This window comes from Oncorhynchus mykiss, chromosome 13, assembly GCF_057628025.1.
Source record: "Oncorhynchus mykiss isolate SJ-2025 chromosome 13, ASM5762802v1, whole genome shotgun sequence".
NCBI classification, from domain to species: Eukaryota; Metazoa; Chordata; class Actinopteri; order Salmoniformes; family Salmonidae; genus Oncorhynchus; species Oncorhynchus mykiss.
Genome location: NC_143034.1, coordinates 37,956,410 through 37,971,151, shown reverse-complemented (window position 1 = coordinate 37,971,151; position 14,742 = coordinate 37,956,410). Strand labels below are relative to the sequence as shown.

Below are 14,742 nucleotides of genomic sequence, written 5' to 3'. Positions count from 1 at the left end.
GGATATCCCTGCTACTCCTTTCACGTCAATACGATATTTATTTGTTATAACAAATTATTTCAGAACACTACCACTGTTCTCTATTAGAATTCAACACATTTAATGCACTGAACTACATTGCTGTGGTGAAACTACTGCATACATGTGTAATGTGTATAGAAGACCAAGTGCTTTCTGACGATATTCAACCTGCCCAAATCTTGGCAAAATATGCTCCTAAGGATCAAGGCTTATTGCACAAAACCTAAAAATAATTTTAAAAAATACTTGAAATAGGAGTTATTGAAGAAAATCTTTAGTTTTCTTTGCAGAATCTATCCTCTCTGGCAGAACACAAGTCCTCGGAAAGACTGTCCACAAAGCACAGGCTGATGGTGGCGAGCCGGTTTGAAGGACCACAAAAATCCCAACCGGGGATAGGTCACCATGGAGAAAACTTTGCCAAGCTGGTAAACGTCACACCACACGTCCCCTTGGCTGTGGCAGTAAACTCGCCCAGCATTATCCTTGAAGAGCCCTGTGCTACTGTCACCCCACTGGGCAGCAGCATCAACCTCATCCTCAGTTTTGACCAACAGCCACCAGGGGGCAGTCTGCAACAGGGGCCAGTGGAGGCAAGGCAGGCAGTGGAACCTGTGCATAGGGTGAGTACAGATCACCACATATTCATATCTACATACCACAAGACAACATCATCCAAATTAAAAGGGAGGATGCAAAGTTTTGGACAACAGTCAAATTTGAATTATGTTGCTGTAGATGTCTGTAAGCAGGTAGTTGACCCAACGTGTACGATGATGTTATACTGTCAAGTCTACCTAAAAGGCACAAATACACAACATGGCCAAATGTATGTGGACACCCCTTCAAATTAGTGGATTCGGCTATTTCAGCTGTTGCTAACAGGTGTATAAAATTGAGCACACCGCCATGCAATGTCCGTAGACAAACATTGGCAGTAGAATGGCTTATACTGAAGAGCTCAGTGACATTCCATGTGGCACCGTCATAGGATGCCACCTTCCAAACAAGTCAGTTTGAACATTTCTGCCCTGCTAGAGCTGCCCTGGTCAACTGTAAGTGGAAACATCTAGAAGCAACAATGGCTCAGCCGCAAAGTGGTCGGCCCCACAAGCTCACAGAACGGACCGCCGAGTGCTGAAGCGCGGAAAAATCGTCTGTCCTTGGTTGCAACATTCACTATCGAGTTCCAAACTGCCTCTGGAAGCTACGTCAGCGCAATAACTGTTTGTCGGGAGCTTCATGAAATGGATTTCCATGGCCGAGCAGCTGCACACACACAATTCACCATCTGGCAGTCCGACAAACAAATCGGGGTTTGGCGGATACCAGGGGAACGCTACCTGCCCCAATGCATAGTGCCAACTGTAACGTTTGGGGGAAGAGGAATAATGGTCTGGGGCTGTTTTCCATGGTTCAACCAAGGCCCCTTAGCTACAGGGAAGGGAAATCTTAACCCTACAGCATACAATGACACTCTAGACACTCTAGTGGGCAATTCCAGTCCTCGGGGGCCTGATTGGTGTCACAGTTTTGCACCAGCTAACACACCTGACTCCAATAATCACCTAATCATGATCTTCAGTTTAGAATGCAATTTGATTAATCAGCTGTGTTTGCTAGGGATGTAGAAAAAGTGTGACACCAATCAGGCCCCAGAGGATTGAAGTTGCCCACCTCTGTTCTAGATGACTGGTTAACTTCAACTTTGTGGCAACAATTTGGGGAAGGCCCTTTCCAGTTTAAGCATGACAATGAACCCGTGCACAAAGTGAGGTCCATACAGAAATGGTTTGTCGAGATCGGTGTGGAAGAACTTGACTGGTCTGCAGAGAGCCCTGAACTCAACCCCATCGAACACCTTTAGGATGAATTGAAATGCCAATTGCGAGCCAGGTCTAATCCGTGCATGACCTCACTAATGTTCTTATTGCTGAATGGAAGCAAGTCCCCGCAGCAATGTTCCAACATCTAGTGAAAAGCCTTCCCAGAAGAATGGAGACTGTTATTGCAGCAAAAGTGGGGACCAACTCCATATTAATGCCCATGATTTTAGAATGAGATGTTCGACGAGCAGGTGTCCACATACTTTTGGCCATGTAGTGTATTTTAACACAAAACATCTAGTAGAACCTCAAGACTTTCAGGCACATTTCTATTGTGTTTATCTTAAAAAGCTTTAGACTGGGATAGGGAGAGCTGATCCTAATGGCCTAGAGCAGCTATTAGTAAAGGAATGTGCTGTAAGATTTCTGTAAGGTCCCCCATTCCAGAAGTGGTGTTTCATCAACTTGGCTCACACTCACACTGGATTAGTCATGGTCAAGCCATTGCCACTGCAGCTGGGTATGAGACCACCTCATCTCCATGTGATTTTGATAAGTTTTGCAGAATTTGTGATCCCACTTTGAAGGCTTGCAGCTGAAGTAATGTCTTAAAATAACGTACAGTATTTTCCTACAGAATCAACTACATATTTCATAAAGTTTGCACGAGTATCAAATTGATTCTTCGTAAATTAATCTAAGATGTCTTTGATCATGGTTGCATAAGCATTTAACTTCAAGGATAATGAAAGTCTCATTTTGCTGAGTTTTGTATTTTAATACATCCAATTATCTTAATCTTTTTCAGGTGAGCACCTATCTGCAAGTCACAGATGGAAGTCCTGTTTTTGAAGAGGTGGCATCGCCTCATATCACAGACACGAGCCACGTGTCGACCACCGTTTCCACAAGCTCAACCAACGCCACTTTCATACCCCAAGTCAGGACTGTCTTGCTCCCCACCTTACCCAGAACCAGTTCCACCTCTACCTTAAACCTGAAGGGACCGATGAAGAGGAGGAAGAAAATTACACACAGGCACACTGTGACTGGCATTGTCGGAATGCCCAAGCCGGAGGGGGTTACTACCGTGCCCATCGGCGCCACACACAGAGCCTACACCTGGCCACTGGAGGATAAGAAGGAATGCCATGCCAAGCAAGGGAGTCCAGTTAATACAGAACTCCAACTGTATATCAAAAATAATTCTGTGGTGAGTGTCATAGATGGAAACTCTTCAGACACATCAAGCATTCCTACCGTTCCTACCATCCAGGGGCATTTCTTGCATGGGCCCAATGAGATGACAATTAGGCAAGACAAGAGCCACTATGGCGTTATCCCTCTTGGGTCGATGTTGAGCTTTGACCTACCCAAGGATTGGGGGAAAATCTCACAGATAGGTGCAAAAGACCTCACAACAGAGAAAGTGCCTTCTGAAGCCAATGGGGACCATGCCAGTCCCCCTTTGAATCTGTATATCTCAAACACACTTGGTCAGACTCACGAATCGTCCAAAGTAATTGGACAGACTTTCACCCTCAGTCCAGAGAAGGAAAGGCATCTTGAAGCTGATGGGGAACATGACAGTCCGAATGGTTCACCTTCGATTCTGTGTAGACCGCCAGGATCAAATACACTCAGTCTAACTCAGAAAGTGATTGGGCAGAATTTCACCCTCAGTCCAGGGGAGGAAAGTATCTGCAAAACAGGGGACTTTGCTGGTCAAAATGGTTCACCTTTGAATCTATACAAATTGGCAGACTCAAACACACTCAGTCAGACTCACAAAGTGATTGGACATACTTTCACCCTCAGTCCGAAAGAGGAAAGGAGCTGCGAAACAGCAAGGCAGGACTCGCAGAAGGTGAGCGCAGAGTCTGTTTCTCTTTTGGTTCCTGAGAAAGATGACGTCTATCACGACCTAAGATGCGCCACAAGGAGTCCTGCCCTTGCAGCTGGACATGAGAACATTTTCTCCAGCACTGTTGGTATCCACGATGAGGATAAGGTTGAGGTTTCTATTCCAGTGGCCATTTTGGACTCTAACAAGCAACGCACTGAACCAAACTGCAGGAGCTCGATGCATGACCACACCCGCACTGAACCGTCACAGAACCACAAGCACAACTGTTTAAGTGTTCACACTAAGATTCAAGACCTCAATAACCACATATACTTCCCTTCTGCAAAGAGGCAATTCACTTTCCAAAGTGCACTTAGAGTTGTAGAGATCAAGGTCTTGTCTACTGTGTCTGAAGACTCCACATGGATGGGTGTGCGCAGGTCTGGACGAGTCATTGTGTGCTCTGAGGACAACTGTTGCGTGTGCTCCGACAGCTCCACACCAATGATGGTATTGGAAAAAGAAACTTCACCCAAAAGAGAACCAGATCATATTCATCCTGATCATTGGCAGTTTGAGGAGGAGGAAGAGGAGCTGGAGGATATTTGGAATGGCACAGACCGGGAAAGAGCGCCTTGAATTACTGTGGTCCAAAAATACGAGGTATTTAGATCAACAAAAGTGTCCATCTTATATTTGTATATATCTGCACTCATAGCACACACACACACTGCATCTGCAATAGTGTAATATACATACATTCTTGCATTAATATTTCCACACACAAACCAGCTGATTTCATACTGCAAAGTGTAGCCTAAGTAAATACAGTGGGGCAAAAAAGTATTTAGTCAGCCACCAATTGTGCAAGTTCTCCCACTTAAAAAGATGAGAGGCCTGTAATTTTCATCATAGGTACACTTCAACTATGACAGAAAAATGAGAATTAAAAAATCCAGAAAATCACATTGTAGGATTTGTTATGAATTTATTTGCAAATTATGATGGAAAATAAGTATTTGGTCAATAACAAAAGTTTCTCAATACTTTGTTATATACCCTTTGTTGGCAATGACAGAGGTCAAACGTTTTCTGTAAGTCTTCACAAGGTTTTCACACGCTGTTGCTGGTATTTTGGCCCATTCCTACATGCAGATCTCCTCTAGAGCAGTGATGTTTTGGGGCTGTTGTTGGGCAACACGGACTTTCAACTCCCTCCAAAGAGGGGGTTCTATGGGGTTGAGATCTGGAGACTGGCTAAGCCACTCCAGGACCTTGAAATGCTTCTTACGAAGCCCCTCCTTCGTTGCCCGGGCGGTGTGTATGGGATCATTGTCATGCTGAAAGACCCAGCCACGTTTCATTTTCAATGCCCTTGCTGATGGAAGGAGGTTTTCACTCAAAATCTCACGATACATGGCCCCATTCATTCTTTCCTTTACACGGATTAGTCGTCCTGGTCCCTTTGCAGAAAAACAGCCCCAAAGCATGATGTTTCCACCCCCATGCTTCACAGTAGGTATGGTGTTCTTTGGATGCAACTCAGCATTCTTTGTCCTCCAAACACAACGAGTTGAGTTTTTACCAAAAAGTTATATTTTGGTTTCATCTGACCATATGACATTCTCCCAATCTTCTTCTGGATGATCCAAATGCTCTCTAGCAAACTTCAGACGGGCCTGGACATGTACTGGCTTAAGCAGGGGGACACGTCTGGCACTGCAGGATTTGAGTCCCTGGCGGCGTAGTGTGTTACTGATGGTAGGCTTTGTTACTTTGGTCCCAGCTCTCTGCAGGTCATTCACAATGGCCCCCCGTGTGATTCTGGGATTTTTGCTCACCGTTCTTGTGATCATTTTGACCCCACGGGGTGAGATCTTGCGTGGAGCCCCAGATCGAGGGAGATTATCAGTGGTCTTGTATGTCTTCCATTTCCTAATAATTGCTCCCACAGTTGATTTCTTCAAACCAAGCTGCTTACCTATTGCAGATTCAGTCTTCCCAGCCTGGTGCAGGTCTACAATTTTGTTTCTGGTGTCCTTTGACAGCTCTTTGGTCTTGGCCATAGTGGAGTTTGGAGTGTGACTGTTTGAGGTTGTGGATAGGTGTCTTTTATACTGATAACAAGTTCAAACCGGTGCCATTAATACAGGTAACGAGTGGAGGACAGAGGAGCCGCTTAAAGAAGAAGTTACAAGTCTGTGAGAGCCAGAAATCTTGCTTGTTTGTAGGTGACTAAATACTTATTTTCCACCATAATTTGCAAATAAATTCATTAAAAATCCTACAACGTGATTTTAAGGATTTTTTTCTTCTAATTTTGTCTGTCAAAGTTTAAGTGTACCTATGATGAAAATTTACAAGCCTCTCATCTTTTTAAGTGGGAGAACTTGCACAATTGGTTGCTGACTAAATACTTTTTTGCCCCACTGTAAGTAACATTGATTTAGATATCAGACTTTTACATTTCAATTCTAAATCAAGTTCTACATGGACACCACATTAGGAAAAGCTTGAAGTGTATGCATGTCTGTTTTAACACAGATAACACCTTTTGATACAGCCTGAACATTCTGAGTGAACAATTGTCTGAAAGAGATTGAACTGGTTTTGCCTTGAAAAACTCCATTTGAATCTTCAATGTATTCTCATGTTCCTTCTTCTCCCACCAGGTGGTGCCCATGCCACACTGAAGCACAGACCAGTGACCAACCAGCCAGAGATTAAAGTGTCCCTAAACGAATAGCGTCTCAGAGTAGGAGTGCTGATCTAGGATTAGTTTGCTTTTTTTTTTAGATCATAATGAATAAGATTATATGACAGATCCTAGATCAGCACTCCTACTCTGAGATGCTTTGTGGGATTCGGACCCAGATCTATGATCAGTTTTTTCTCCCCCTTTTCCAATCTTGACTCCAAATGGACTTTTACTTCACATTGTCTCAGTGACATTAGAGGACTATCGTGTGCAAGCAGCAGTGGTGGAAAAGTACTCAATTGTCATACCTTAATAGAAAATGACTCAAGTCAAAGTCACACAGTAAACTATTACTTGAGTAAAAGTCCAAAAGGTATTTGGTTTTAAATATACTTAAGTATCAAAAGTAAATTGAATTGCTAAAATGTAATTTTTTGTTGTTGTTGGTATTAAGCAAAAAATGTACTTTTTTTGTGTTGGTATTAAGCAAACCAGATGGCACAATAATAAAACAAATGTTTTAATTGACGGATAGTACTTTGGATGTCAAAAAGGGTAAAAAGTACATTATTGTCTTTAGGAATGTAGTGAAGAACAATTAAAAGTGGGCAAAAATATAAATAGTAAAGTACAGATATCCCCCCCAAAATACTTAAGTACTTTACACCACCTGCAAGCAGTCTGCAAGAATCTCACTACAGGAGACTGAAAACATCCATACAAGACCAAAGTAGTCATGCATGTACTGTTCTTCAATAAGGGAAATTAGACAGAATTCCCCATATTCAACTCTTACCTGTGATTTTGACTTGGTATCCTCAACCCTTTTTTTTAACCCTTATTTTACCAGGTAAGTTGAACACATTCTCATTTACAGCAACGACCTGGGGAATAGTTACATGGGAGAGGAGGGGGTGATGAATGAGCCAATTGGAAGCTGGGGATGATTAGGTGGCCATGATGGTATGAGGGCCAGATTGGGAATTTAGCCAGGACATCGGGGGTTAACACCCCTACTCTTATAAGTGCCATGGGATCTTTAGAGACCACAGAGAGTCAGGACATCCCATACTAAACGTCCCATACCACAGATGGATTTCCACTCAATAATTGATGGATGTCAATGGACAATGGAGGGCCGAAGCACTACAATCTTTGTGACTCTTTACATTGGTTACTGGCTGTTACCATGACTTGACTGCCTGATACAACATACAATACACATTACTGTATTGAAGCAATCAGACACTTGATGCAGGGTCACAAATAGTGCAATACACTGAACTGAATAGACTTACCCCATTGAATACCATACAAGACGATCAAAATGTATTTGCTCCTTCTCTTTAATGCCACTTGGTGTCTGATTTCTTTCAACTGTGTATGAATTGCATGCAGGGCACATAAAGAAAGAACTGCCATTGATACCTATTTTAATCTGCTGTACAGTAGACTATCATTTATAATTGTAATCACTTTTGTAAAGAAAAAATAAATAAGTCAAAGATAATTTGCAGTCTCAGTTCATATTGAATTGAAGTGGTTTGTCCGTTTATTAGTTGTAATAGAGAAACCTATTTCAGGTTATCACGAAGAAGTTCAACCTCTCATACTCTTTCAATGAATTTGAAGTATCTAGGAAGATTGCCTTTACGAGTAGACATTTTAGATGGTCAGGCTCAGATATATTCACTTTATTATTGTTACAAAAAGCAAGACAACTTGTAGTCCAATTCGTGGCTGTGCAAACTTCCAGTTGGGGCCAGTAATAGACCATTTAAGAGCCTTCATTTAGATAGGCTACTTTATGTGGACACAATGTGGACCAATGTGAATTCATTGTCGAGCAGTACAGGAAAGATAACGTGTCACTACTATTACTTATGCTCATGTTTTCATTACTGTATTCTGTATGATTTTACTCATTCTTTCTGCATTATTTGTGTCTATGTTTCAGCAATTACAAGTGATGATTGATATCTCAGAGAACAAACGAGCAATAACGTCACGGTAGGCCAGCCTATCCTTAAACAAATGACCGCATGGGATAGGCGGGACTTCTGCCGATGCTGCCAGCGCGACTCAACAGAAACTAGTTGTATAGACAGACACAGCTAGGCCTATTGATACAGTTCATGAATTGTAGGGCCGGGGCTTTGTCTAGTTGCAATTGCAAAAAGTCATTGGTAAACACAGTTTATTCTTCAACTAGGATGTTAAGCCTTCAAGTTAATCGTTTTGGATAAAATGGGATTGGAGTTATCTAGATCTCGTCTGAGGTAAGATCTTTTTTGTTGTTTAAGTAATTCGATTAAAGTAGCCACATTTATAAGAATTACACTTTGGCATGAATTGGTATTGTTCAAATGGTATCATAACTGAATGCAACTTTAAAAGTCGGCCTGACCATCTAAATCTGGTGTATAATGGTAAAAACAACAGCGAGATCTGAAAAGGTTCTGCGATTCTATTGTGCTGTGAGTTCGCCCTCAACAGCGGGCTCTCTAGCCTAAATTACATTAACTTTTCATTAGAAGCAAAACACCGTTCATAAATTGTAAACTGGACTGATATTTTGAAGCCAGAATTGATACGATACGGCTTCTTGATATTGTACAAATAACAGCGCTAGTTCAACTTCTTTCCTTTGAGTCAAATGTTGATTGTTTGCAAAACTCACTGCATGTTATGTTGGGATTCAAAGGGAAGAGGTAAAAACGACTGTGGTGTGAAGTTGGTATACAAACATTTAGCCAAAATTATACTAACTTTTTTTGTGAATAATTCTATGAGAAACAGTGACATACACACCTAAAATGGTACATCCTATGTTGGTCTTTAAGTCAGGACAAGCTAAAGGCGTCCGCATACTTCCCGTCTGGAACAGTTCCTGCATGTATTATGACGACATTTTGTGACGTTTTCGGTCTTCGGCAAGGTTTTTTTCTGGTTGTTCGTGCACATATTTTTTTCTCGAGGCAAGCCGAACTCGGTTGAGGAAGATTGGGGATTGGTCAACAGTAGGGATTGTTCAGTTAAGTATTTGTAATTCAAGGAGAGACTAATTGTTTTTTATGCAAAAAAATTTACTTGAGAAAAACTGCACTAAACATAGTTAGATGTAAAATTGCCCAACTATGATCTCCTTGACAGAAAAGTGAAAATAATGACAGATTTCTTCAGTTATTTTAGATTAATTCAGACTATTTTGAGGAAGTGTATCTGGCTATGGTGTCTCAAGATGGACAAACAGTACTATTGTTGCTTTTTTTCTAGTTTTTCTAGCGAAGCACCCTAGTTTGGGACTCCTAGCAGAAGCATGCAGTAGGCTTAAAGGCCCCCATGCTTCCAGTGGAGAAATATTCGGAAACAGTTTGTGTATATATTATGACAACATTTTTTGATGTTTATGTTCATTTTGGACTTCAGCAAGGGTTTCTTCGTCTGTTCGTGCACACACAAAATATTGAGACGAGGCCTCCCGGGTGGCGCAGTGGATAAGGGCGCTGTACTGCAGCAGAGACTCTGGGTTCGTGCCCAGGCTCTGTCGTAACCGGCGCGATCGGGGAGCACAATTGGCCTAGCGTCGTCCGAGTTAGGGAGGGCTTGGCCGGTAGGGGTGTCTCATCGCACACCAGCGACTCCTGTGGCGGCCGTGAGCAGTGCGCTCTAACCAAGGTTGCCAGGTGCACAGTGTTTCCTCCAACACATTGGTGCGTCTGGCTTCCGGGTTGGATGCGCGCTGTGTTAAAAAGCAGTGCGGCTTGGTTGGGTTGTGTATCGGAGGACGCATGACTTTCAACTTGTTGTAGCGATGAGACAAGATAGTAGCTACTAAAACAATTGGATACCATGAAATTGGGGAGAAAAAGGGGTAAAAAAAATAAAATAAAGAAATTGAGATGAGCCGAATTTCGGGTAGTCGAAGTTTACGCCCCTTCGTCAGTCATTGTGTTCAGCAGTAGGGATTCTTAAATTAAGTGTTTGTCATTTAACGATAGACGACACGTTTTCATTCAGATTTTTTCACTTGAGAAAGACTGCACCAAAAAAGTTAGATGGATGTAAAATTGCGAGAGTACGATCTCCTTGACTAAAAAGTCCAAATGAATCACAGATTTCTTGAGTTATCTAAGATTCATTCGGACTATTTGAGGAAGTGAATGGCTACTGGCTATGGCGCCTCAAGATGGACAAACAGTACTTTTGCTGCTTTATTATTGTTTTTCAAGTGAAGGTCTTTAAAGGGAATATGTGAGCACACTCGTTTGGCTAGGTGCCAGCCGCACTGAAGCATGAAGAAACCTTAATAGTTAGCCCTTGATCATGACTCCGTTCCTTTACATTACATTACAAGTCATTGGATGAAGGTGTCATCTGTACTGGGGAGTTTTGTTAAGAGCCCTAACAGTCGTTCTGAACATTGACATGCATTGCTTGTGGTACAGTTTTGGAAGTACAATGACTTAATCATTCATATCAGCAAAAAAAATTCAATTTATACACAACCTTCTTATGGGGTTTGTGTTTACAGAAGAAATACGGAAGAGAGAGGGACCACTGTGCTATCTAGCATGCGCCGAACACCTGTGTGTAATGCCAGAAATGTCTCTAAAAAATACTGTCAGCTACAACTGTGATAAAGCTGGTTGAAACAGTGTGTTTTTTTGCATTTGTGAAAGTATTTTGTTGGGATAGGAAAGTAAAGCGGTTTGTTTTTCTAGAATTGTATTGCAATTGAGAATCAATTCCTGTTTGGATGGAGCATTTGGCTGTTTTGGCAGCCAGAGCTAGTCTACCTCCGAAAATAACACAAGGTCCTTTGACCTTTTAGGAGTAACGGCAATGTTAGGCTCCTTAAGAGTACATCTTGGGCTTGCTAATAGTAGGCCTACTATTGAAACAGATAAATAAGTCTGTCAACAGAGTCAGAAATTCACAGGTTTCAGATTTGCCCCATGTTTGTTTTTTTCTCTCAGGTTTACGCTCTCACACCTTTTTAAATAGAATATTTAGTTTTGTTGTTTTTCTAAGTCCACAACAATGCATAAACCACATCAGGAGACAGACAACCTTTGAGACCTGGGAAAAAATGTACGCCATTTGTATTTTTGAGTGTAGTTTCCCTTTAATTCAAAGGCTCAGGTACCTAAACACTGTGGTTAGTGGTGTTTCTGTTGCACAGGAGATGGAGTTTGCAAAACAAATGGCCACTGGATTGATAATAATAATCATGATATTATTTTGCAAGGCTACTTTTTTAGCTACTTTGTAGCTAGTTAACATTTAACTGAGAAGGTTTTTGGGAAAGCTTTTCCATCTACCTGAGGACGGATAGGCCCATCATTAGCATTGCTATATTTTTCCTGTTCCTTAATTGTTTGAAACCTGGACATTTTATTTCATATTATGAGGCATTTCTTACCTAGCTTCAAAGTAGCCTATAGCCAAAATTCCACCATAGAAATGTGGAGGCAATTTATTTTATAAAGCCTTCCTCATAAGTATTATTCTGTTCAATTAGTTTTCTTTCAACTTTCTTTTATTGTCAAGCAACCAAAAGCATTATCCTAGTCATATTGGCAACCCATGATGGTTGTTGCATCTTTGGATCACTTTCTACATTTCAAATGCATATTTCCATCTCTGATGGTATGCATCCTGGGCATTAAGAAGTGAGTATATGCAATGACCATTGAAAATAAATGGTTATACGCCATATACTTGCGTATACCCTCCACTACACCACTGAGTATGCTTTCTCAAGTTGGCTAAGTTTGCTCTACAAGACATTTTGTATAGTTTCTAATTAAACTATCCTAAGTATGTAGGCTGTTGCTAAAAATTGTGTTTTGATAGCGTAAGGATGATGATGATGATGATATTATTATGCTATTAAAATAAGTCTCATACACGCAAGCATATATTAGGACAATTTGTCAACTAAACTAGTTGGTACCTGTGTAAGGGTTTGGTTTATATTGAAACTAAGTCTGTTTCTTCTACCTGGTGTGGCAGTGTTAACCTTGACAGTCCAGCTGTTGTCTTCATCAGCCTACAACGCGGTACTTTTGATTTCAGACTTTTGGAGAAACGCCTGCTAAGTACATCTTCTTATAGCTCGCTGATGCTTTGCGTGTTTGAGATGTCAAACACCATGACTTGTGAAGTGGTTTATCGGCCATGAGAAAACGAATCTGACAGAAATGCTCAACTTTGAAAAAGGGGAGTCGTATTCTCCAGGATAGACCTTGGTAGTTCAAGAGGCAGCCAAGAATACATTAGCCTCGATTAGCTTTTTCCTAAATATAGTCCCCAAAACACACGAGAATCCCTAAAAAATGGCTATGGAAACAAGGTCCTTTGGCTCCCAAAATACTTCCACTCATCAACATGCCTAAAATGCTCAAAACTGGCAACCAATTCTAACTTGCATACCCTCCTCATATGGCTAAAATCAATAGCATTTGTATTGCCAAGCGCCTGAGAGGACAAGCTTATGGGTGATTTGTTTGGCCAGATTAGCTCCTTTTATCTGAACTTGCAAAAGTACCTGTCAGCACTCAAGCCCGCTCAATGGGGCTCCAACTTTCTTTACTGGAGGCAGCTAATTAAAAGGCACAGCTTTTGTTTTCTAATCCTGTTCCTGGAATGCTGGACAGCTGAGACAAGCCAAGCCCGTTTATAGATGCAGCCCACACTCCAGAGCAGTGTATTCAGGGTATTTTCTGTCTGCATTAAGGTCCCCTTGAGCAGGCCAAGGAAAGTCGTCCCTCAGCAAGGTGTTCACTGTAGATGAAAGTAAATCCTTATCTGCGTTCCCTTTTCCTCCTTTCCACTCTTGATATTTGGAAACTCAGTACTCCTTACTGTAGGGCATTGGGGTGTAATGTTATCTGGATCTGTTGTTTGCGGGTCAGGTTTCTCTACTCATCTCCATATTCCCCACCTCCTTGTACTCTGCTTCTTTGGTTCCCCCGGGGAGGTTAAATAATTGGAGTGTGAGCTCATCGCCAGTATCCTACTTGGCAGGGAAGATCATGTGCATGGTTTGCATGATTATAGATAATGAAGTGAGAGAATCAATCCTGATGTGTTTCGTGTTCCTCCAAACAAGGTCAAGAGAGGAAGGACTCGGTGCCATACTAAACAAGTTCTCCTCTTGTCCTTCACTTGACCTTTTTCTTACCCTGCCCAGTAGTGTACTGCACATGTTTCAATTCCTAACCAGGTGTCTGCAACTTTGTGCCGCACACTTCTTTCTCTGTACACACATCCTGTGTGGTGCAGAACAGGAAAATGGCCACTGGCGATAGTCTGCACATCGAATCATCCACATGTGTAACCTGACCGCAGGCCAGCTTGTAGACCTATTTCAACGTGCCTGACTAGAAAGGCTGCATGATAGTGTTACAGACAAGGGATTTTTAGGACTGGGCAAACACATTTTTAAAGGGCCTTCATCAACTCTTGTGATCCGGTATCTGGTAACAAGGGAATGCACGGACGCAGACTGGGATTAGCTAGCCGGGGCCATCTGTGAGATGGACAGCGGTAGCCAGGCCTTTTCTTGGTGTCCCTGCATGGAGTCCGGAAGTCTCTGCTGGACTCCCCGTTGACCTCCCTTCATCTGGGCCACCCTGTGGTCTTCAATGATTTGATTTCACTGTGAAGCTGGAGGGAGGAGCTGCCTCCACAATCACCTCCCTTCATTCCCAATTCTCCATACCACAGGTGAAAGGAGTCCGTGGCCAGGCAGGCGCCACTCCTCCGTAAACCCCATAGAGAGTTTAGTTGCAGGTCGATGGAAATTAAAACGGATCCTTCCCCATGATAGCAGCAGAGAGCCCTTGAAGAGGCAAAGCCAGCTCGGGGAAAGGCCTCTGACTTCCGCTCTACTGAACGCGGTGACATTCAAACGTGAATCACCTGGTCTTAGCACCCTACTTTTCCAGCCAGCCCAGCTTGTCAGTCACGGGGGGGCCATAGCCCTTGCAGGTTGAAAAATGGGATTAACAGGTTTACCAGTGTGGACGGCTTTATTCACTCAACTCGTTTGTGTGTTTAATCTATTATTAGCTGTAATTACTCTACGGTGACTGGGCCTGCGTGGTGTTTGGGCTGGCGCCATAAACTGGTCAGGTGATTGACTTAGGTCACGGACCACAGTCAAGGTTTAAGGTCAATTAAGTGGATTGACTTAAGTGTAAGGAGTTAAGCCAATTAAATATTTAAATACTGAAGCAACCTTTTTTGATGAACTTTCTAGATGGGACAACTCTACTTTTTAGAGTTTCTTCTCGGTGGATCCTTGGGAAAATATGAATGGCTTGAATCAAACACTACTGCTA

The 14,742-nt window shown here is 42.2% G+C and overlaps 2 protein-coding genes and 1 long non-coding RNA gene across 19 annotated transcripts in view; 2 read left to right on the top strand and 1 right to left on the bottom strand.

Annotated features, from left to right (window-relative positions):
* The window catches only part of LOC110486064 (uncharacterized), a 34,048-nt gene extending 26,147 nt beyond the window's left edge, over positions 1 to 7,901 (top strand). For 3 of the 8 annotated variants that reach the window (XM_036940717.2, XM_021557383.3, XM_090196132.1), the window contains 3 exons: positions 312 to 644; positions 2,656 to 4,356; positions 6,366 to 7,901. In XM_036940717.2, coding sequence (XP_036796612.2) covers positions 312 to 644; positions 2,656 to 4,332 — 2,010 coding nt within the window. In that variant the 3' untranslated portion in view covers positions 4,333 to 4,356; positions 6,366 to 7,901. Of the gene's footprint in view, positions 1 to 299; positions 645 to 2,655; positions 4,357 to 6,365 lie in introns of all 8 variants that reach the window. The other 5 variants (XM_090196135.1, XM_090196130.1, XM_090196131.1 and 2 more) reach the window with 3 other exon arrangements.
* On the bottom strand, positions 19 to 9,292 carry LOC149978877 (uncharacterized). Its single transcript, XR_016485870.1, has 2 exons — positions 9,203 to 9,292; positions 19 to 633 (listed from the first exon to the last, which is right to left on the bottom strand). It is a non-coding gene; the product is annotated as an uncharacterized LOC149978877 (long non-coding RNA).
* Positions 8,230 to 14,742, top strand: part of LOC110486063 (signal-induced proliferation-associated 1-like protein 2) — a 111,038-nt gene continuing 104,525 nt past the window's right edge. For all 10 annotated transcript variants that reach the window (XM_090196129.1, XM_090196128.1, XM_090196127.1 and 7 more), the window contains exon 1: positions 8,230 to 8,670. The gene's annotated coding sequence lies outside the window, so the exon portion shown is untranslated. The remainder of the gene's footprint in view (positions 8,671 to 14,742) is intronic.